This window comes from Onychomys torridus, chromosome 1, assembly GCF_903995425.1.
Source record: "Onychomys torridus chromosome 1, mOncTor1.1, whole genome shotgun sequence".
Taxonomy (NCBI): domain Eukaryota; kingdom Metazoa; phylum Chordata; class Mammalia; order Rodentia; family Cricetidae; genus Onychomys; species Onychomys torridus.
Window position 1 is genome coordinate 91,831,326 of NC_050443.1, and position 25,106 is coordinate 91,856,431.

A 25,106-nucleotide genomic window follows, 5' to 3' on the forward strand; every position below is an offset into this window, starting at 1 on the left:
CACCTGAGGCAAAGCATTTTACGGGAGATATTTCATTGAATTTCTGCACACGCAGTTCTGGCTTGGTAGCTCCCATACCCTCCTGCCCCATGTTTCCTGAGCAGGAACAAGCTTGGAAAGGTTGGTTTAGGGAAGTCTCACAATGGGGGAGTGGACAAGGTTGAGGCTTGGTTTAGGTTCCCCCCAGGGAAACACTGGGAGAGATTCCTGCTATGCCCCCTGAAAGTCTGTCCCTGGAGGCTAAGAGCCTGAGCTAAAACTCTAAACCAAGAAAACGCAGGCCCTTCTTTGAACCTTTCAAAATGGCCAGGCTCTATGAGGACCTCCTAAGCAGTAGGCACCTTCCTTCTTAAACCTGCAGTTTATGATTGCATAGATTCACTAATGAATAAACTAATATGTAGCAAAACATTTTCTTCAGCATCAACTTTTCCCCTTCTGCTTTTAAAGAAACATTTTATTTTATATAGATCTCCAAAAGTGTTGTGGCCAAGGCACTGTGCCAGTTGATCCTAGGTCATAATTCTGTGGACTCCTTGCTGCTCCTCCAGCGTGACATGTTTTAAAGTGGCTTGGGAAGAGCAATGGAGGCAGAAGGCCAGGACAGCGAAGGTGGCCCACAGCGATCTGCTTATCTACAAATAAGTGATAACGGAGTATGGCGCTAGTGCACGTAGTGGACTGATGCTGCTCCGGGAAACCTTGCAGCAGCGCAGCCTGGCACAGAGTAGGTGTGCAACAAAAGTTAGTTGGCAGGCTTTCCTTCCTCAGAGCACCTTGGTCCATAGGACCCAGAGTATAGCTGGGAGCTGAAGAACCAGCCTTGTTGGTGGCGGGGTAGATTGAGCTTGCACGTGTCTGCATATCTCTGTTCTCTCCCTCTAGACCCTGGGAATCCAGCTTCGCAAAACAAACAGTAGAGCGCCCGCTAATCGCCAGCTCGGAAACAAAACAGCGCTGCGCTGGGGGATCCGGGCGCAACCAGCCCTCCCTCTTCGCTCTCCTTCGCCACCGCCCGCCCCTCGGCTCCGCTCGCTCAGCTCGGCTCAGAGCAGCGCAGCTCCGCAGCCACCAAAGCGAGGCGGGCTCAGTCTCCCCACCGCCAGTGCCACCAGGGCTCCTCCAGGTTTCGCCTCTGCCGCCCGCATCACTTGGGGCAGGAGTGTCCTGACGAGGGTCTACAACATCAGCACAAACTTGGGGGGCCCTCGAAGATGAGGCTGTCTCCTGCGCCCCTGAGGCTTAGCCGGGGTCCCGCGCTGCTGGCCCTGGCGCTGCCCCTGGCTGTGGCGCTGGCTTTTTCAGATGAGACCCTGGACAAAGTGTCCAAGTCGGAGGGCTACTGCAGCCGCATCTTGCGCGCCCAGGGCACACGGCGCGAGGGATACACAGAGTTCAGCCTCCGCGTGGAAGGCGACCCTGACTTCTATAAGCCAGGAAGCAGCTACCGCGGTAAGTCGAGTGGTGTTGGGGACACCCGAACCCCCTAGGGCACTGACCAGAGCTGGGTTGGAGCCGGGAGGGCAGTCCCCGGCGCACCGTATCTACTCATCCCAGCCCGGGGCTGTGTCCTGGCTCCCCTGAGCCCCTTAGCTGCCAGCTCTGTACCCATCAAACCAGCGCTGGGGGAGGAAGGGGCGGTTGCGGGGGCCGCGGGCAGGAGAGACAACCCGGGTCTCCAACGCAGGTTCCCAGAAGGGGAATACAGCCAGCCCCACATCACACCGGCCTGACTGGGAAGGAGCCCGGCTTCCACTCCAGCTGTTGGCTAGAGTGAAATATACCTGCTCTTCTCCCGATTACTCTCTGGGGAAGAGGGTACCCTCAGGTGGGTCCCAGGCAGGACAGCTCTCTCAGCGGCTTCCATTCTTGAAGGAGAGAGACCAGTTTCTGGATCAATCAGTACCCTCACTTCCTGGAAGGGTCCCTAATCAGTCTTAAGGTGCGGAGAGGAGGAACCTGAAGGGCCCACAAAAAGATCCCCAAATTACTCTCTATGTCCCAGGAGACCCTTGAATTTCCAGGACAGGTTCCAATGACAATAGAGTCCTCAAAGAATCCCCGGTAGTCTCTCAATGGAAGGTGGCAGTGGTGACTGAAAAGAGACACAGGGTCCGCAAGACTCCTCCAACGTGGTGGAACCTTGACTCCAGCAGCCTGGAGACTGAGTGCTGGGGATCTCCAGGGCACAGGGAATGGCTATACAAGCAGGTGGGCGACTTCTGGCATGACCAGCAGCCAGGCCCGCACCCACCTGGAGACTTCAAGACACCCTACTCCATTCTCACGCTCCACTGCCTTCCGTCTTAGTAGGTCTCTATGCTAACCAGTTATCTTTTCTACAACCGTTCGCTGCCAGTCTACAGATGTGACACAGGGGAGACTTACTGGATTTCATCCGGGGTCCTTCCAGGGCGCTTCCCCGTAAGTTAGCCCTGGTGCCTCATGGGGAAGAGCAGGTCACTGGAGCACTTGATGGGACAACTGGGCTTCCAGCTGTGGCCTCCCTGGTTCCCCCAGAGTCCAGAGGAAATGGTTGGGAGCCTTGGGAGAAAGTTTGAGGCAGTGTCAGCTGTACCAGCAGTAGGCTGGTGCTTTTTCCTCCCAGGCTGGCTTTTCTCCACTCAAGCTATCCAGTCATGCTCTGGGCACCGTGCACACATTAGCATCCTCAGCCTGTGGCCAGGATCCGCCTTGTTGCTGGGGGAGTCCACAAGACCCTCCTTTCTACAGAAAGAAAGATGTTGGGTAAAAAAAAGAGACAGCGCCCAGCTAGGGAGGGAGCACACAGCTTGGTGGAAGGAGTCTTGGACCTGAGATGTGCAGGTCCACGACAACCAGATACTCTGCAAACCTGGGAAGATCAGCCAAAAGGGAAGAGACCTCCTTGGCCTTTTGGGCCCACTAAACCCAAGTCCGAGTTAACTGGGGAAACAGCAGGGAAAGGGATGAAAGGGATTTGGTCTTGGTAGCTGTGTGACTTTGTGCAAGCCATTTAATTTCCCTGAGCCTAATTCCTAACCAGAGGTGGGGGCATTTACTGAAACAAAGGTGAGTGTGTATGAGGGACAGCAGGTCTCCAAATACTCATTAGTCTGGGTAGGGTGTGAGGCTTTTCTTTACTGGCTTAAAAATGGAGGGATTTTGTCTAGTCTCATTGTTTCCTGTGTGTGCCCTGCTCTGGTTTAAAAGTTTGTCAACATTTTTCCAGTCCAGCTACCAGTGAACAAACAAATGACTGCCCTTTTCTGGTTCCTCGTGAATTAATTTAATGAATGAGTAAATGGTGATTTCTCCATAGAAGGGGCCTTGTCTATGAATAGTCTTAATTTAAATGCAAGAAGGTAGGGGTGTGTGTGTGTGTGTGTGTGTGTGTGTGTGTGTGTGTGTGTGTGTTTTATGATTTTGGCTAAGCAGTAGCATCCTGGAGTCCCTCCTGTTGGGCTGAACACTCAAGAACTTTTAGGTAAAAACTTGAGGCCAGGTCAGGGGTGCGCCCTGGGCTCTTTAGCCTTTCCTCTCAGACTCTGGAACATGGAATATGTGATACCTGCTCAGGCTGTAGGTGAGAATACGATCTTTTCTAACCTTGGTGGCCAGGACATCTTGAAAGAAAGACCTTGGGTGAGCCATGCTAAGGTCTCCTGGGTAAGTGTTTTGTAATTAACATATCAGATTCAGAGCTACTAAGAAAATGCACTAGCTTAGTTTGTGACATTTTCCATCAGCTTATACTTCCCTACAACGTCACATTAAAAGCAAATTTAGTGTGTTCTACTAGGTGAATTGACTTAGGTTTATGGACCTTAACATTCCCCTGGTTTTCTATTTGCTTTTTAATCTTATTCTTTCTGATTTAACATCCATCACTATCCTTGGGAGCAATGACTCCCTCTCCTGCCTCCAGTCTTGGCCCTTTATTTCAGTGTATCATCTATGTCCTGTTGCCCCCCCCCCCCCCCCCGTCTGAGGGATAGCCTTTGGCCAGTCTAGTCTTGAATAAAAAGGTCCCTATTTTAACAAGCTGAATCATGGGGCTTCTTCCCCACAGCCTGGGTGCCGCTGGGACAGTTATTCAGTCTTTTCCAACTAGCTAGTGCCGTGCTGACTTCCTTCTCTCTCCCACCCCTGCTCTCTGCCCTCCCTCCTTCCCTCCCTCCCCCCTTCTCTAGCCGCCCCCCATCCCACTGCCATAATTGCGCTTTAGAAAGCCCTGAAAGAGCCACTCTGTTTCTGGCCAGAGCCTCCTTTGAAAGGCGATTACAGTGATTAAAAATAACAAGTTGAGGATACTCCAGGGGCTGCTCTTCTAGGCGACAATTTGCAGGGCCAGCCTTTCCCAGATCACAATTTCAAGCCAAATAGCAGGAAATCAGCTGAAATGTTCACGAATTGATTGAAAATAAAAGAGGCTCTTTTGTCTGGGTGAAGGTCTGTTTATTGGGAAAATAAAGTCAGACCCTAGCTAATGAGAGTGTCTCTTCCTAGATGCTCTTTAAAGGGAAATTTCAAGGAACTTCCCTTGATGGGAAAAGAATGTTCAAGAGATTTCAAAAGCCGGTCCAACTGCGGGCATAATTGGGGGATTTATTTAAACCCGGAGGTTTGGAGACCTCCAAAGCAGCCTTGCTTCCTTCTTTGTCTCAGTTTGGGACTCACACTGCCAGTGGGAGTAGGCACCTCAGCCTACTAGAGAGAGCATGGGATTTCATGATGCATGGATTAGTTTTGGATTTCTTCTTGGCTTCATAGACACTGTGCCACCACAGGCAACCCACTACATGTCTGAATGACAGTTTCCCAGTCTGTAAAGTGAGAGCATTTCGGGGGATAGCCCCCCCCCAAAGCATCATGAGAACTGGAAATAAGAGTCAAGAGAAGTCAGCACACAGTGGGTGCAATATGTATGTTTGTGTGTGCATACATATAAATATACATACTCATTTTGAAGTTTTTAAAAAGTGCTTATCATATCATGACACCAGAAAAGACGTTATGTTAAATTCTTCCTACTCAGCTTCCTTATTCCTCATTGCTCTGTGAGACAGTTTATTCTATTCCCATTTTATAGATGAGACTTAGCATCAGAGAGGCCCGGTTCCTCACTCACAGTCATATGGCTACTAGTCAGGATCCAGTCTTGAGTCTATGCAACCCTTCAATCTGCACTCTTTCCTGGTCTTTTATGCCAACCCATAAACTGATTTGGGAGTCGAAGCACTTCACCAAGCTCAGCCTTCTGGGTAGTGAGAGAGACTTTCTTGAAGGGGAACAGGATGGACAGACAAATGAAGAAAATCACATCTCAGGACACAGACTAATAAAGCATTGGAACCTTCCTGCATTTGCTTCTTATAGACTTCAGTATTGCATGTCCCTATAAGCAGAGGTTCAATCTAGAACATGAAGGGCCTTGTCGGTCTTTGTGGGAGCCCACAAAGGTTTTCTAGTGAGATCTGAGCTTGTTTTACACAACAGGGCTGCATTAGGGGATGGCTTGACTACGTTCATGGTCACCAGGTGTCTGAGATGGTCTGCACTTGGCTGTGCTGGGGGGAGGTCTTTTGCTCCACCACTTGGCATTCCTTTAAAAGCCCTTTAGTAGAGACAGAAGGGGCCAGTGGGTTTTGACCCAGGCTCTTCCGAGCTATCCGGTGTTTCTAATTGTCTCTCTCCTCTATACTTCTATATACATAGTTCTCACTTCTCAACAATACCCTGGGGGAGAAAGAGGGAGCAGGTCTCCCTTGGGTCTTTGTTTGTTTGTTTTTGTTTTTTGAGACAGGGTTTCTCTATGTAGTTTTGCGACTTTCCTGGAACTCAACTCTGTAGACCAGGCTGGCCTCAAACTCACAGAGATCCGCCTGGCTCTGCCTCCCGAGTGCTGGGATTAAAGGTGTGCGCCACCACCGCCCGGCTCCCTTGGGTCTTTAACAGATTCTCTTCATGGGAAGACAGGAATCAACTGGACGAGGGAAAGAAAACCTAACTTGATGAACTGTTTTATCCACATGCAGTTGTTTTACTGGTTTGTAAATGCTTATGTTTGAGCATAACATATGTAGGACTGAAAAACTGAAGCCGGGAAAGACCTTTTAAATAAATTGGTTCTTTTGTTATAGCTTGCTTTTTTAAAACAAGCTTTCCCATCTTTCCTCTGTTCCTGCACTATTCTTTTCCTTTTATTATGTGATTTTAAATTTTAAATTCTTACCCTTTTTAATATTTAGTTCCAATTGATAATAAAATTAAAAGATGCCAAAGTTGGTTGTGTGCATGCTACCATCCCAGGGATCAGAAAGCCGAGGCAGGAGGATCATGAACTTGAGGCCGTCTTTGACATACATAGTGAGATCCTGTCTGGAAAACTCAAAAGGGAAAAAACAAAATTCAAAAGCTGCATCAAGCCTGATGCTCAGCGGTTGTGGAGACTGCCTGTTGCTTTTGAGTGTCAGGCAATAGGGAAGACATCAGGACATATAAAACAAGACATAGCTAATTAAAGTTTTACAAAGTTGACAACCTGAGTGCTTTCTCATGTCCAGGTAAGTTGTTCCATTACAGCTAACTCTAACCAGAACTATAGCCTAGAATGATATGTCCACACATAGGAGCTAAGATCAAGAGATTTTTACTCCCACACTCCCCATTTGTAGTCTTTACAGAAACAAGATATAGGTCAAGATCAATTTCTATGGGGAGAAATTCTTATTTGAGTCAAGATATAGGCTAAGCTCATTACAAAGGGATCCCAAATGATTTGTTTCAAGTGAGTTAAGTAGAGGAGGCCAGACATGATGGACCTCTTAGCTTCATCAAGTCACCCAGGAACCCCGGTTCTCTTAGCCTTGTTGCTCTGTCCGCTTCTAGAACTCTGCTACCCAACAGGTAGCTGCTAGTGAAGCAAGACCATTACATACTTTAAGTGTGGCTAATCTGAAATGACATGTACTGTAATGTTATTGAATTCATGTGAAAAAGAGCACAGCTCTTATTAGTAATTTTCAAATGGATTCCACATTGAAATGAACATTATATATGTTATGTTAAGTAACAGACATCGCTAACATTAATTTCAATCATTTTACACTTGTTTCTTTATTTGGATACTGGCTAGCATGGTCAGATTCATGCGGCTTCAGGTTGTTTTATTGGACAGCGCTCTACAAGGATCATCGAGGCCAACTTGTTTTTAACCAAACTCCATCTGGCACATAGTGCTGAGGAGAGAGACTGAAAAAGAAGACAACTTTAGTTTAATTATGTGCCTCTGCAATTATACCTAGCCCTTTTAAGCATGCTCCCTTGGTAAAGGTTTTGTCATGTGACCACACTCAGCTATATGGAGGTCTGGGAAATACAGCATTGAGTTTTGGGGACTTACATTCCACTAATACTTGAGTGGGGGTTATTTTTGTTTAAAGATGAAGGAGAAATGGATTTGGGGGAACAATTACAGACTGCTCCATTTTTTAAAAATTGCTTAAAAACCGTGTGTGTGAGTGTTTTGCCTGCGTATATGTCTGTTCACCGTGTGCATGCAATGCCTTCTGGGACCAGAAGAGGGTGTCTGATCCTCTGGAACTGTAATTAGAGACAGTTGTGAGCTGCCGTGGGAATGTTGAAAACCAAACCCAGGTCATTTGAAAGAGCAGTTGCTGCTCTTAACAGCTGAGGCATCTCTCAGCCCTGCCCCATATTTTTAATGACCGTCATATTCCCTCTTCAGGTGAAGGGTCTTCTAGGGAGGAGCTGTGTAACTAGGAGCTGATATTCCTGCTGACTCCATCGGCAAAGAAAGGAATGTCAGTGTGTGTATGTAAGTATAACGTGTGTGGTTTGTGTGAGTCTGTGTATATTAAAATGTCTTGAGGGGCAGTGATGGCGCACACCTTTAATCCCAGCACTTGGGAGGCAGAGCCAGGTGGATCTCTGTGAGTTCAAGGCCATCCTGGTCTACAAAGTGAGCTCCAAGACAGGCACCAAAACTACACAGAGAAACCCTGTCTCGAAAAACCAAAACTAACTAAATGAATGAATGAATGAATGAATGAACGAACAAATAAATAAATAAAATGCTGTCTTTATGTAAGTGTGTGTAAGTAGCCTATTCTATCTTGCTTTTTCCCTCAACAAAGAAGAACTCGGCAAAGAAAAGAAAGGAAAGAACAAGAAAGCAGTGGGCATGTGTGGGAGGAGAAAAGAAAACACTACCAGGGTAGACATTCAGAATAAAAATGAACAAAATAATTTGAGTGCAATGAATACCTACCTATCCTACCTGAGGCTGAGAGTGAGGGGCAGATGGAAAGTCTAAGTCGTATAAGTGAAAATTATCCCTTCAAGATCCCTTGAAACTGTGCATCACATACAACATGGAGAGCAGCTCCAATATGGTCTGATTAATGCGTCCCTCCAGGTATTTCCATTAGCAGGGATAGAAGCGGGTTGGCATTTCTTGCCAAGTCCAGTGCTATTCTCCCTCCAGCATTGGAAGAGAGCTGTGCTTCTTCAGTCGGGTAGCAGAGAAAACTGTTGATTTCTCCCCCTTAAATACTCTCAGGCAAGTAGGAAGTCCCCACCATGTGGTTGTGTAGGGAAACTGAGGCCACATGACATGCTCACCAGTGGGAAGTGCTTAGAATCACTTGATGCCCCCTCCTGTCTCGTTCTCTAATTCACCTACTTTGGAACACCTACAGGTGAGGTCTCGCAAAAACTCTTTGAGGTGCTAGTGAGTTTTTGTTGGCATAAAATGTTCCATCTTCATAGCAGGTTTCAGTTGAGGCTCAGGCCAGACAAGTCAGGGAATGGACAGAAGCCTTTTGCAAATAAGCTCCATATACACAAGTTTCCTAAACTATTGAGAAGTTTAGAGAAATTTCCTGTGCCTAACCCCTTGCTTGAGGTCTGGGGGGACCCACTGTGGGTTAGGAGCTTACAAATCTGTTATCAAGGATTTTGTGGGTGGAGTTAGAAGCAGACCCAGCTGAAAATAAAGTCCAGGTGCTACGGTGCTGCCCCCCCCCCCCACACACACTCCACCTCCCCCTCCCACCCCCACCTGCATCTCCTTTTCCTATCTCAGGGCTTTCCTATTTACTCTCCGCAAGCCAGTGGGGAGCCTCTAGGGACATAGTTTGTTCCCAGAACTCCAAATGACTGATCCCTGCTCTCTAAGTCCTTGTGTATTAAGTCGCGTCTATAAAGAGGCTTCTTTGACCACCACTTTATGTTTTCCATTGGGTTTTTTCCCCCTGATTTATTTCTTTCTCATCCCTTAAGCTCTCTCTGAGGTTATCTTGTTTATCATCTGCCTCCTCCATCTGGAATAAGCTTTACGAGAGCAAAGCCTTTGTCTTCCATACTTTATCTCCAGTATCCAGAATTGTGTATGGACGTCAGGCACTAAATCAGTATTTGTTGAGGGGTGGGGGAGTGCTATTTAAACCCAAAGGTCTTGTGGAAGACCTGCACCCTCCCTTTCTTATTGGATGGGCTAGGTGGAAATCATGTCTCTTTCTCCCAAAAGGTGAGCGGCAGTGGCTGGCACTGGAAGAAGTCCAGGCCGTCCAGACGGTGGCAGCAGAGAGAAAGGACAGCCATTGCCCCGGGGCAGAGGCTGGAGATGGATGATATGCAGATGGGTGGTGTGCAAGGTGAGGGTGATCTGGTGTGAGTGAGCAGGTGGGTGCAGAAGTAAGGAGCAGGGCAACAGCTGGCCAAGGGTGAGGGAAGGCTGCCAGCCTACACATGGGCTCTCAGGGCAGACCCTCAAGCCCAGACATAGATTGTCAAGGTGAATTTTCCTGAAATCATCTACAGTGATTGGCAAGACTATATCCTTTCTTTTAAGAGAAGCGCCCCCTTTCCTATGCGTCCCCAACACCTCCTGTCACCACTTCGGTCTCAGTACCCCACACCACTGCCCTATCATGTTTCTGAGGGGTATTCCTTTTTCTTTATATGTTAGTTGCTTCTGGAATTACATGATAGTAACATGAAACTGAGTACTACACCTTTGAAATGCCCTCAAGTCTGGCACAATTTTGTCATTCCTCTGCCTTGGCGATGTGGAAAGGGTGCAGTGGGGAACTGTGAGCCCCTTTGGCCAGCAACATCCACAGGCTGGTGAAGCCAGAACCACGCTGACCCTATATTTCTTCTCTGCTGCCTCCCATGGCACTTGCACACATTTCCAAGATTCTGGTCTTTGAAATCACACAAAATAAGGTGTTTCCTTGGCCATATGTCAGCCGTGGAAGTGCATATGGGTAAACAGCTCTCTACTCTGGCTCCTCTTCTGACTAAAATGCCATGTCCCATTTCTTCAACTGTCCTTATAGGAGACATTCCTTCTTCCTGTACTTTGTACTCCAGATGTGCTCTGATAGGGACAGAATGATTTTCTTCCTGTCCTGGACACTGTGCATGTGGGAGCTTGCCAGGGCTTGTATTTGCTTTTTTGGCAGCCCCGTTGTGCTCTGGAATCACCCTCAGTGTGCAGCCAACTCAGATGTTTGCTATTTGCTGGGAAGGTCGCTGCCTTTCCTAATTGCTATGGTTTGCATATGTATAGATGATAGTCCCCAAAGGTCTATTCTAGTCTTGGTCTCTGGGATGCTGGTGTGGAAAGGTGCTGTGGCCTTTTAGGAGGTGAGGTCTCAAGGACGATGGTGTGTCATGGCTTCACAGTCTTACTCTCTCCCTACTTCTTAGTTCAAGTGCTAAGCAGTTTTTCCTACCACGTGACCTTGCCATACTGTAACACTCCCACAGTGGTCCCTAAACCATGGTGCCATGAAAGCCTGGATTCTGTCCCCAGAACTATGAGCTAACATAACTGGTTTCCCTGCTAATTGTCTCTGCTCTTGTGCTATATATAGTAAGAGAAAACTGATCGACAAATCAACCTATTTTGGTATAACTGGTCCACTTGGAGAGGAAATTAAGACAAGGCCTTGCTCTATAAACCTAGGTGAGCCTCCAACTCAGGAACCTCTTTGCCTCAGCCCTCAGTACTGAGATTACAGGCATGTATCCTCCACCCCCACCCCCACCCTGAACATATTTGATATGCTTTCTCATTGAACTTCCAGCGTGACTTCTCAATCATTCATGGAATCTTGATTCTGTCACAGGGGTGTTTATCTACATAATGTTACTTTAGATTAGCCACAGTTCTTATGAACAGGCCTAATAAACCTTTATCTAAGCAGTTTGTCAGAATCTTGAGCAGGCTAGAGCTCAGGGCAGAGCTCCAGCCACCCTTTAAGGTCTTTCCTTAAAGTTACATCTAGTTCAACATTTTGAAGTAAACATCCTGTTGTCACCCCAATGACATTTATCAACTGATTACCATCCCTTGATCGGTCACCCCAATTTACTTATGAACACAGTTCCCTAAGTCTTGTGGCATAACTCTAAAATGTCCTTGAAGTTTCATGGGTTTAGGGCTTGATTGACGACAACTGATGGACTTTGAGGAAGTAATTGCACCGTGAAGACTTGGACCTAGTTAGTGAATGATCCGATGATGGATTCATGACTTAATGACATCATAGACAGGCCTGTATTCTGGTTGCATTTCTGTTGCTATGATAAAATAACCTGAACCCCACCCCACCCCCAAAAAACTTAGGCAAGAAAAGATTTATTTGGATTGCAATTCTGAGTTATAGTCCATTACTGTGAAAAGTCAAGGCAGGAGCTTGAGGAGGCTAGTCCCATCACATTCAAGAGCAGAAAGGGATGCATGTTAGTGCTCAGCTAGCTCTCTCTAGTCTTATACAGTCCAGGGCCCCAAACCAGGAAACAGTGCTAACTATTTTGTGACTGGATCTTCACACATATTGGCTAAAGACGATCCCCACAGACATGCTCACTGGGCAACCTGATCTAGACAATTCCTTACTGAGACTCTCTTCCCAGGTGGTTCTAGGTTCGGTCAAAATTAACTCTCACAGCCTGGACAGATAAAGTACGTCATTGGATGCATGTTTTTGAAGATTCTATCTTGTGTGTGTGTCCTCTCCCTCTCTCTTCCCCTCCTTCTCCTCCCTGCTTTTTGGTGGGCCTGAGGTAAACAGCTTCTTCTACCATGAGTTTCTCCCATGATGCTTTTCCCTTGCCTCATACCTAAAAGCAATGGGGCTAACTAATGCAGATGGACAGAATCCCCCGAAGCCACAAACCTAAACCAAATCTTTTCCCCTTTAATTGGTTTCACTCGGGCATTTTGTCATAGTGACAGGGACTAACATACTTAGACTACTGGGAATTCTTACAGTCCATGCAGAGTTGTTGGTTTCTTTGCTTCAAAATTAGCCAGTAGTTCTTTTCATTGCAACCAACAGGGACACGATCAAACTAACTGGAGCAAAGAATGGAGCCAATGATTTCCATATCTGGGAAGCCCAGAGTTGGGTGTTGCTTCAGACGTAACTGGAGCTGGGAGCACAGACTTGTTACCCACCCCTTCCCTGTCCATGTTTTCCTTCTCCTTTCCACCACTCTGGCTTTGCTCCTCCATTCTTTATCCATTAGCTGTGCTTCTGTATATTGTCTTCATTATGTTCCTTATTATAAAGAATTTTCTCCAAATGACAGAGAGGATATCTGCCAACAACCTTCAGTGAAGAGTCTCTCAGCTAATTCTGTGACTAAAAGGAAGTTCCTTGCACTCTAACTCCAAGCTGAAACAACCCAGGGAAGTGGATCTTGATTAGTCCTGCTTGAGTCACATGTCTAGGGGACCAGGGCATGGAGGCAGACTGACTGGATGTGGGCTCAGTCGCTCATGATTGTGTTTAAGGAGGAAGATGGCGAATTGGCCACATGGTCATGATAGAAGAAGGCATAGGGGTTCCCTGCAGCTTTCTTACCTTCATCTGTATTGTCTGACTTATGGCCAGTCTCTCAAGAGGACTTTCCCATTTGTGGGAGTCAGCCTTCTAGTACAGTGGCAACCTATATGAGACAATCAACTTTCTAGAAGAGTTGATGGATAGCTTCTGTCCATGGTCAGGTGACTGCCCTTCTGGGTTTGGGGTAACACAGTCTATCATGATGGGAGCAGTCTTCGCTTCCTAGCAATGAGAGGGAGGGAAAGAGGGAGCAAGAGAGAGAGACCCTGAGTTTTTATATCACCTATAAGAGCATAATCCTAATAAATGAATTTCCTCCCACTGGGCCCAACCTCCTCAAATTCCATCACCCCCCTCCATACTGCAACACTTTGAGGGACATTCAAGGTCCAAAGTCTAGCACCAATTTTTCCCATTTGGTGAGCATGTTGTTCAGCTGAGGACTTCCATCTGGCTCTGAGCTATACTGTGAGGAAATGACATGTGAGGAGGAGAGTGAGCCTTCATTGTGACACTGTATATGATTCATATTCATTACCTCCTCTAATACTTGCAACAAATCCACAAGCTGATAATTATGATCCCAATTTCATGGAGGACACTGGTTCATTTTTTTTAATGCATTTTATTGATTTAGCAAACGTTTTTATGGGCTTGTGATTATGAAGTCATTAGCTAGCCTAATAACAACACAAGATACACAGTATTTCAGCTAGTTTACACATAAGAAAACAGAGACAAAAGTTAAGTGCCCTGCCAAAAGTTGTACAAAATAAAGAGGGGAATTTGGAACCAGGCCTTTTAGCTACTTCTGTTGTGTAAAAACAAATTTTATAATTTTAAGGTTGCACAGTTTCATTTGGAATGAGGGGGTCTCATCTCTGCCTAGAAATGCTGAGCATATTGGCTGACAAAGGGAGTTTAAAGAAATGGTACAACCCGACCCCACCAGCTACACTTTCTTGCCCTAGGTTACTAGCTCCACCTTCCTGCCCATCAGCCCTTCCCTAGAAGCTGTGCCCTAATGGGGTGAGCAGAGAATGGTGCCAATTTCTTCCTGAAGCATGTGACTTCAACTTCCTGGAACTCTTCAAGTCAGGCAGATGGGGAGCACCTCGCTCCTGTGGTTACTTATGCTTCGGTGATCCTTATGAGCCCCTGGTATAAGCTGAGAGAGAAGCTGAGGTCCGTTGTGGTTGAGGCTGTGAGGTGAAGGCTCAGGCACCTCTGTAACACAAAGAATAATGGCTGGGGGCTGGTCATATGGTGATGATGGGACCGGATTCTGAATGGAGCCAGGGGACTGGGAATCTGGAGTTCTGCTTCTGAAATGCCAGAGACAGGATAGGAGGGTGATAGAATCCCACAGGGCCTGGAAGGGTAATAGGCACAGAGCTTTGGTCATACTGTTGGCACATAAATGTTTGAAGGACCCAGAAAACGCTTTGGGAATTAGGTGCTGTGAGAGTATTCACAAGGTAGGTATACCAAAGGATGGAGAATTCTGCTCTGGGTTAGAGTTTGAGGCCAAGCTTCCATGTGAGATAGCCTTCATACAAACAAGGCAGGCCAGAGAACCTCTTACCACTGAAGTAGCTTTTGGAGGAAGAGTATAATCCAGTAATCACACAGCCTCTGGCCTTCCTAAACTATAAATCTGAATGGACTGCCCATCTCAAATCCCCGCCCCTCAGTGCTTTTCAACATCTCCAGAATAGTACCCATACTTCCTAGCAAAGCCTAGGTCTCCAACCATTTGTATCCCACTTGTCTCCCTCATCTAGCCTCTGCAGTTAGTTCTTACAACTTAGAAGATCCAGAATTAGTATTGGTTTTTTATGTGGCTTAACAAGAGAACTAGACTACCAGAGCTGTACTGAGACTCAAAGGCATAGCCTTGTTCCAGGTACAAACTGCTGGGCTGTCCTCAAGAGAAGGGAATGCAGTTTGGGTTTTACAAAGTACTTTAGTTGGATGGGAGAGCAGTACAGAAAAAGGAGTGTCTCAGGCAAAAGAGACTGCTGTATGCAAAATTTTACAAGGTGGTGGGAGGTTCTGGTTGTTAGGATAACAGGAGGCTATGGTCAAGTTGTCCAGTGGAGAAAAGGGAGTCAGCAGACTTCAGAGAAGTGTAGAAGTTCAGTTTTCGTTTCTCCAACTGGGTCCCACAAAGGCCATCCATCTTGGTATCATAGAGAGTCCATCTTGAACCAAAGATCTGAGCCAGCCCAGTGGTTTCCAGAGCCAAGGCTAGCCCATGTGCCTTCCTTACTTCCCAGATGGTGTTCCTTCTCTCAACTGGACAAACCCCTGTTCCTCATTGACCATGCAACTCAGACACCTCCTCTACTTTACAGCTTGCTTTGCCTCGCTTGAGCTGGACTCTGATGTCTCCTTCTCTGAGATCCCAGAGCCCATTTCTCATACCCTCACACCAGCTACACGTGATCAAGAATATTGGCTGATACATTTTTTCCTCCCAGTGATTAGATTATGGGTTGCTAGGAGGCAGAGACCCTGTCTTTTTCTTTGGCAATATGGGAGTGAGATGACACAGAGCTTGTACTCAGTAAATAAAAGGTGAGGCTTGGGAGTGTGTGTGTGTGTGTGTGTGTGTGTGTGTGTGTGTGTGTGTGTGTGTATCTACTAACCATCCCTCACTGTGCTTGGGTTTGATGTTCAGCACTGCAAAATAAGAGCAACAAAAAAACCCAAATGGATGAGGGAGGCTGGTGTGTTACCCACCATGGGCTGTAAGAACTTTGGACCAGAGCAGAAGTGAGCGAAGTGTACATGGAAGACAATTGAGCCGTCACTCACTCACTTGCTCACTACTCACTCACTACTCACTCACACACTCACTCACTCACAATCAAGAAATAGTCACAATGCATTAAAGAACTATTCAGAAGCTGGGCTGTAGTGGTGTCCACCTTTAATCCAAGCACTCAGGAGGCAGAGGAAGGCAGATCTCTGAGTTCGAGGCTAGCCTGGTCTACAGAGTGAATTCCAGGACAGCCAGGGCTACACAGAGAAACCCTGTCTCAAAAAACCAAAACTGAAATAAAATAAAAACAAAAAGAACTATGCAGTTTAAGACAGTTTAAGGCAGGATTGGTCTGTGTTCTCAAGTCTCTGGATTGTTCAGGAAGGCATATGTTATCAAATAATTTCACAAATATATATTTAATTAAGATTGAGTTAGAGGTATTCAAGAAGCATAAGAAGATGATATATAGAAATAGAAGGAACAAGAAGGCCCACCCCCACACATGAGTATGGTGGCCACACAAGATGATTCAGTATATTGTGAGATTGAGCCAAATCATGTCCTTAACTTGGTACTGTGAAGACCTCCAGAGATAATTGTTCCATTTTGGTCCCTCCTAGAAGTCCTTAGATGGTGCCAACTGGAGTTTTCCTTCCATAATTTCCCCCTGAGTACCAACTCAGTGTTGGCTGATCAGTCTGATGCATATCCTGGTCCTCATTACTATGGTCCTTATCATTCCAAAGTCACTGTCATCACCATCTTCCCCATCCAGGTGTTATCACCACCCCCACACCACCACCCCCAACACACTGTAATTTTTGACCATCTTTGTCCAATTATAGATGCTGATCATTGTAATCCACAGAAGCTTAATTCATTTTTTACACTCCTGTAAGACAGGCAGTGGCACTCACCCCTCCCTTTTTAAAGGAGGGAACAGGGCAGTTAGGTACCTCCCAGCCTTCTCATAATTAGCCAGTGGAGATCTAATCCTGAATCTTTGCCCTTTACCAGTTCCCTGCGTGTGCCTATAGAATGACTTCAAATAGCGCGCCCCCTTCCTCATTTTGTATTTTTAATCCTTTGTAAGCATTTTTCTCAAAGTTTTGGATCTCTTAACAGCCTCTCTTGGGGGCAGTCATTAGAGAGAAGATTCTATTATTTATTGCAGGATGTACTGCACGTTTGTGCCTTTCTTTCAGGAAGTCTTATGAAGCCCACCAGATGGGTAGGGCCTCCTGGATTCCTTCAACTCAAACTGTGGAATACCATCATTTCCAGGGGCAATTATGGACTGAAACCCCATGCAGAGTTCAGACCTCCAGAGCCTCCATCTTGTGTGATATATTTAATAGGAGAGAGAGGGTACAATCTTAGTTTTCTAGAACCTGCAGGAATATAGCACTCTGGGAAACTGCTTATAGCTAGCTTGTCAAGTGTACTGAATAAATGTACAGAAAGATGGTTATTTGGGATCAGGAAAATTTTTTTTAATAGTTTAATCACATATCATATGACTTAATGATTACCACATGGTGAAGAAATCCATGTAGCCAGCATTCACTTGCAGAACTGGGACATAATTGGGTCTGTAGTAACTTCTATATCCCTCCACATCACTCTCCTCCTCCTCCTCCTCCTACACATCTGACTCTAGCACCAGACAGTGCCTGATTTTTGAACTTTTACATGAATATTCACCAATGCAGCAATTCTACTTGTATTCTCTCTCCCTCCCCCCTCTTACCTCTCCCTGTCCCTGTCCCTCTCTCTTGCCCCTCTCACGCTGTATGTGTTTGTGTGTGGTATGTGGGTGTGTGCACGTGTGTACTGAGTCCCGAGAATGGTATCACATGTCTTCCTCTTTTGCTCACCATCTTATTTTTTGAGACAAAGTTCCTAACTGAACCTGGAGCTCATCAACTGAGACCCTAGCCAATGGGCTCCAGGGCTCCACCTGTCTCTGCATCCCAGTGCTTGCTGCAGATGTGTGCTGCTGTGCTCAGCTCTTATGTGGGTGCAAGAGATCAAAATGCAGGTCCTCACGCTTGCACGGCAAGCATTCTACTGACTGAACTACCCCAGCCCTGCCATTTACATTCCTTTGTGTCGTGTACAGCACAATTTGTTCATTTTCATTAGACGTGCTTACATTTGCTTACATGACTATGTCACCATTTATATATTCCAATATAGTGATGTTTCCAGTTATGTGCTACTTACTTCAAGTGACATCACTCCAAGCATTCTTAAGTGCCTTTGGTGCACACAAGCATGCATTTCTGATTTGTGTAGTTGGGTCATGGGGTATGCGGATGGTCAGCTTCAACAAAGTGCTGAAGAATTTTCTAGAAAATGTGCTAATTTTCACTGTCATCAACAGTGTGTGAAAGTTCCAGTTAACAACATTTGGTATTAATCCTTCACATTTAGTCAATCTGGTAGTTATGCAGTAGTATTTTATTGTGAATTTAACTTGCATTTCCCTATTGGCTGATGAGGATCAGAATTTTTCACAGGTTTTAGGTAGCAGGACACCTTCACCAAGTGTTCATGCATCTGCCTATTGTCTTTCTTCTTGATTAGCAAGACTATGTAGATTTTGGATGACAGTTAGATACCGCGTATAGGATTGCAAACATCTTTTACACCATGGCTTGTCCTTTTCCTTTTCATGGTGTCTTTTGATAAGAAGAGTTTGGGAGCATCTCCCGTATGCATCTTAGACTTTATGACTGGTGCTTTATTATGTCCTATTCAAATGCTTTCTGCTTCAAGGTCATTTACATACCATCTTATACCACCTCCAAAAAGCTTTCACATGTAAATGACAACTGTGTAGATGTATTTTGTGTATGATGTGGTCCCCACATGTGGTTGTCCTTGAACCATTGATTTCCTATACTACTGTGCATTCTTTATCATCCATAGTTCTCACAGCTTTTCAGAAGGTTTTTGAGCCCACCACTGTTTAGTTGGCTCACTTCTCTTTTCTTGTTGTAGTGCACTGCCTTGATTTCCATAGATCTGTAAATCTTCATTTCTGGCAATAATAAGCCCTACAACTTTGTATTTCTTTCTCAAGGTTGTCTTGAATATTCTTAGCGCTTTGCATTTTCATATGACTTTCAGAAGCAGGTTGTCAATATCACACAAAACACATCGAGGCTCTCATTTACCCTGTACTAAATCTATACAGCAGTTTGAAGAGTATTGACCTCTGTGGCAATTCTGAGTCTAGCAGACTACAAGCACTGTTCTGAAGGCTTTGCTGTCAATCACCCTGTGCTGATCACCACACTGAGCCAGATGTGGTTCTAGCCCTCGAAGGGTTCCAAGCCTGAAGACAAACACAAAACACAAAGCACATTGTAGTCTGATAATCTTATTATGGAACATAGTAACTACTACTTTTTTTTTTTTAAAAAAACTCTTAGTTTTAAAATATTTTATTTTATTACTATTGTTTGTGTGTGTGATGTGTATATATAGGCATGTGCTTGTTATGCATATAGAGGTTAAAGGACAACTTTGTGGAGACATTTCTTGCCTTTTACCATTATGTTGGTTCTAGGGATCAAACTCAGGGCATCAGGCATACATAGTCAGCACCTAAGGGACCATCTTGCCAGCCCTAAGTATTACCATTCACCTCAGTCTCCTCTATGCCAAGCTATGATCTTAACAACATCATATGTACTCATGCATTTACACTGCATACTGATGCTTGGAAATAAGTGTAGATAGTATGCTAATTATGTAGGTATTTTTATGTAAAACATGCCTGTTATAATCCTTTTCAGCTTTACTATGGTGTGATTTCTGATAGGCTTTTTTCAAAGGGAAAATAGCTTCTAGATCACCATCTTAGAGATTTTTTTCTTTTTTTGAGATTCATGGGAACTAGTAGGTCTCGTGATTCTTTTTTCTATTTTTAAAGTTTTGTTTATTTCATTTTATGTGTGTGCGTGTGTGTACTGCATGCCAGAAGGGTATATCAGCTCTCCTGGAACTAGAGCCACTGGATGGGGATTCTGGGAACTGGACTTGGGTCCTCTGCAAGAGCAGCAAGTGCTCTTAACCACTGAGCCATCTTTTTAGCTCATGGTTTCAAATTATCAGAGAAGAAAAAAAAATCCAACAACTTCTTATAAATGATCATTAAGTTCCAGTCTTGGAACTTTTCTTAAATTTATTTTTCTACAAATCTTCAATATTGTCTTTAAAAGATATAAAATGTAGGTCTGGGAGATGGGTCAGTGGGTAAGTCACTTTCTGAGCAAGCATGAGAACCTGAGTTTGGATCTCCAGCACCAACTCCAATCTCTCTTCTCTACATGCCCTTGCATGTGCATCCTCACACACAGGTGCACACACACACACACACACACACACACACACACACACACACAAAAAGAGTAAATGAACTAGAGCCTGGTGACGTTGGTAGGCCCGTCCTTTCACTTCAGGAACTCAGATGGTGGGAAACGCTTCTGTTGAGTCATGATGCTAAGAGAATTGTCCCAGGAGACACTTCCAAAATGTGGAGATTACAGACGTGTGCACCCACATCTGGCTCAGTTACTGATTGTTATCAACAACATTCTCAGAGCTGTATCACTAGAAGTGGAGACAAAAGCCTCCATCCCCACACTGGGTTATGGGTACCTCTTTTCTATTTGTTTCCTATGGTACTTTAATTCTGTCCCTCTCTGTAGGAAGTTCCATAAGAAGAGGAGCTGTCACTTTGTTTCAGAACAATGAGTTTGGTGCTGAGTTCAAGTCTTATACACCATCAGAGCTCAGCAAATATTTGTCATTTAACATGAATTAATCTTCTCTCAGATACAGTAGGCATTCCTTGCTGGTTAGTTGGGTTTTTGTTTTTTGTTTGTTGTTTGTTTGCTTTTTTTCCCCGAGACAGGGTTTCTCTGTGTAGCTTTGCACCTTTTCCTGGAACTCACTTTGTAGTCCAGGCTGGCCTCGAACTCACAGAGATCCGCTGGCTCTGCCTCCCAGTGCTGGGATTAAAGGCGTGCGCCGCCGCTGCCACCGCCACCACCACCACCACCACCAGCATTGGTTAGGTTTTTTGGTTTCTTTTGTTTGTTTGTTTTGTTTTTCTTTGTCAACTTGAGACAAACTAGGGTCTCTGGGGAAGGGAACTTCATTAAGAAAATGCCTCCATCAGATTGCGCCTTGTAGGCAAGTCTATGGGGCATTTTCTTGTAATGATTGATGTGGAGGTACTCAACCCACTGTGGGCAGTGTTACCCCAGGGCAGATGGTCCTGTGTGAATAAGAAAGGTATCTGAAGGTAAACCTGGAGAGCAATCCAGGAAGCAACAACCCTGCACAGCCTTTGCTTCAGTTCCTGCCTCCAGGTTCCTGCCCTGACTTCCCTTCATGATGGACTGTAAGCTGTAAGCTGGACAAACCCTTTTCCTCCCTAAGCTGCTTTTGCTCATGGTGTTTAAAACAGTACTAATCACCTTTCTATTGCTGTGAAAGGACACCATGACCAAAGCAACTACATAAGAAATAGTTTATTGGGGACTTACCATTTCAGAGGGTGAGTCCATGACCATCATGATGGAGAGATGGCCACAGGGAGGAGGCATAACACTGGAGCAGTATCTGAGAGCTCACATGTGGAAACAACAACCACAAGGCAGAGAAACCTCAAAGCCCTCCCACAGTGACATGCCTTCTCCAACAAGGCCACACCTCCTAATCCCTCCCAAAGAGTTCCACCAACTGGGTGAGACTAAGCACGCAAACATAGGAGCCTATGGTAGCCATTCTCATTCAAAGCATCACACACAGCAATACAAGCCAACAAGGATACTCTCTTAGCTGCATTTTCAGGCTAGGTAATATGGACAGAATTCGAAGTCTAATTTGGGCATAGAACTAGTAAATGGCAGTGAACAAGGATTCAACTGCTCCAGGTCTATGTTATTTTCTCCATTTCTGTCTTATAGCACTAATGAGGGAGAGAAAGACAATCACAGATCAACTGCTTGGTTCCCTAAGTCCTTGCTAGATTGTTCCAAAGACCACATCAGGTTTATGGTTTTATATATCTGCCATGTCACAGGTCTTAGTCCTCTCCTAACATCCAAGTCTCCTGTGATCCCACTGAGGGTCACTGCTCTCTGCCTCATCTCTGAGGTCTCAAGGGCTCAGTAAAGCCCTCTATTCTAGTATTCTGCACACTGTGTGTGTCCTGATGTGTTAACTCTCCATTTACTAGCAAGGCTCAGTACAGAGACAGAGCTGGGCCATGGCCACCTTTCTATTCCATGGTCTCATCAAGGTCTGGCACGGCGTCGGTTGATAAGTGTTTTCCAAATTGGATGAATGCTGATGGAATGTCTAGCCCTACCCACGTGCTGGCACAAGTTGGCCTTCATACTTTCCTGCATGGGAAACAGCATTGTTTCCACATCCATTTTTAAAGGTCTGGAAATCATTTTCAGATTCACAATAAAATTATTTAGTAATATATAACTTTATGGCCACAGTAATTTTTTGTGTGTATCTATTAAGTAGTTTCTAGCAATGCAGTAAGTTGGGCTGAGGGTGTATCTCAGTGGTAGAGCATTGGCAGCATGGACAAGGCCCCGGGTGCACACTGTATAACAAAACCGATCCAGCTTTATTCTAGGTCTAACATTTGATGGTGTCTTAAGTTTGGTTTTGCAAGCACTTAAAACCATGTTTGTTTGTTTTTCAAAGAGTTAAATTCAGAGTAAGTGGGTTATCATTCACCAACAGTGGCCTACTCTAGGATATTTTGGTTATATTTAAATATTATGGTTAGCTAACATTGTACATTCTATTAAAGAAAACCTTCTCATTTATTTGTGAAAAAAAAGCAAATGAACCCAGCAATATGTTAGTCTCTGAGGATATGGCTTATCAGTAAAACAGACTGAAGTTCCTGCCCTTGGAGACCCCACATTTCATCATTTTCTTCACTTGGAGGAGTCAGCTTTTTCTAAACCTCAGAGTTTTCGGGATCTCACTGTTGCTTCTCACTGCATCTGAACAGGTAGGGGTCTGGCATCAGCCTCCTTACAGAGCTTGCAGAGTCTTTGCCAAGTTTCTTAGGTTTGGTTCCACACTCTTTGGATGCTTGAGTATCTCGCTGACTGGTATTTGAGGTCCCACAGTCATCCACACTCAAGGCACTAGGATGTTGGCTGCAAGGAGTTCCCATGTATCTCCCATGTGCTTACTAAACCAGATCCCAACATCCCATTCTTCTGCAGTCTCCTCCTTGGAATGAAGCTGAAGGCCTTAGTCTTGCACTGATGAACTAATTACTGAATATGAGTCAGCATTTCAAGATTTCTCTAGATTTGTTATCTTTTATCCAAGGTAGCTGGTCACTGGTTTTAAGAGCACCTGAGCCCTACATCCTCAGCCCCTGACTCCTGACTCATAGTCGGTTTCCTCTCCCCTCTACTTGGAATGTTCTTCTTGATGCCAACAATCTACAGGCTTTGGCTCCAGTGTCAAATCTATCAAAGACCCATTTCTAGAACAATACCCCAACCTCCTGTTTTATATTAGACAGGATCTCATGTAGCCCAGCTAGGCCTTAAATCTACTATGTAGCCAAGGATGACCTTGGATTTCTGATCTTCCAAAGTCCTGGGATTACAGGCCTGTGTTACTATGCCTGCTTTATATGTGGTGCAGGAAATCAAACCCAGGGCCTTGTGCATGCTAGGCAAGCATTCTACCCACTAAGCTATATCTGTAGTTACCTCATCGTTCTTAATCTCATTTCCAAGATTTTAGTTTTATTTGACTTAGCATTCTTTAACATTTTCACATACATGGTGCTCATCAGCATTTTCCTCTTGCTGCAGTATGAACTTCACCAGGGGATGGACACTGTTTTGTTTAGCAATATATCTTTTTCATCCTTATAGATGTGCTTGGCACACAATAGGCACTTAATAAAGAGCTGTCAATTTATTAGGTATGCCTTTTGGGAGTCAACCCATGGGGAACATTTTTAAACAATGAGGTGACTCTAATTCTGTGGGAAAAAGGACTCTAGTACCTACTTTCTGCCAATTTCCTTCCCCAAACTGGCTGATTTCCCCAGAATTATGTCATATATACTTATATGAAAAAACATTTGACTCAGGACTTGTGAGTGTCAGCTAGTCAAACAGAGGTAGTCCTGTGAACATTTGCTTGGGGTGAGCCCCAATTCCTACAAACAAGACTTTAATTCTTCTGTATTCTTAAAATGTTTCTATGACCTGGTCACCAATAATAAAAGTTCATTAGCATCTAATGAGTTCTGAGCCATTTTAGAACCCCAAAGAAAGTTTTGACATACTTTTCTAAAGCTGATGATGTATTATCGCACACTTATTCTCAGGAAATGTCTTTGTATTTATAAGAACACTTCTTCTCATTACATTAACTTTTCATGCCTGATGTGAAGGGTGATATAAAAGGCTGTCTCCTGGTCAGAACTGGCTGTTGCACTGTGACCTCACAGCAGCTGTGGCTGCCTGCACAAGACCCGCTCAAGACTGGGCCTCTCAGTATTCCATCATGGAAGGAGAAGGAGCTTTGGAGGCCCTGTCACTCCCCAAGGAGTCATTGGTAGTTCATGGCTACCAGGAGAAAGGGAGGCACCCTTTTCAGTGGTGTGGCCACTGGTTAGTTCCCCATGCTCCAGTAAATGACCTCCCATCCATGTTCCTGTAAGCAACTATGATTAAGCCCAGTGGGTCACGAGAGAGAGAGAGAGAGAGAGAGAGAGAGAGAGAGAGAGAGAGAGAGAGAGAGAAGGGAGAGGGGGAACTTGTGGGAAAAAGTGCTCAGTGGGAGAGAGCAGTGGGGGTGTTGATAGTCAAAATACGTTACACACATATATGAAATATTTAAAATTGTATTTTAAAGGATGTTAAGATTTTTTGAACTTATATTCACTACTATAAACATTGGAGTAAGACTACAGAACCAGTTTCCTTATTTGGTCTTCATGACGACAGATTCTCAGAATTGCAGCTATGAATACAAATGGGGTGGGTGTTTCTGAGCTTTTGGTGCATGTTGGCAAAGTACAAATTTTTCTCATTTCTGTGACCTGACAAGAAGCAACTCAGGGAGGAAAGACTTGTTTTGGTGTCTGGGGATGTTCCCATCATGGCAGCAAAGGACTGTGGCAGTGGGGCCACCTCCTGTCCACAGAGGCAGAAAGCTGCTTGCTCACATCATGGTAGATCAAAGAAAGGGGAATGCTGGCCTCCTCCTTTTCTTTCTTTTAAAAAATGTAATTTGGTCCTTTGACAGTTTCCTATGCATACACACACACACACACACACACACACACACACACACACACTCTCACACTCACACTCACACTCACACTCTCACACTCACACTGCAATGTGGTTATTTTCTCCTGCCACACTTTTATTTCCCTCCAA

At 45.0% G+C, this 25,106-nt stretch overlaps 1 protein-coding gene across 1 annotated transcript in view; it reads left to right on the forward strand.

The window, feature by feature from the left end:
• Positions 1–1,142: 1,142 nt before the first annotated feature.
• Spon1 (spondin 1) overlaps positions 1,143–25,106 on the forward strand; it is a 288,479-nt gene continuing 264,515 nt past the window's right edge. The window contains exon 1 of the mRNA XM_036177304.1: positions 1,143–1,452. Within this exon, the coding sequence (XP_036033197.1) occupies positions 1,215–1,452 (238 nt within the window). The 5' untranslated portion in view covers positions 1,143–1,214. The remainder of the gene's footprint in view (positions 1,453–25,106) is intronic.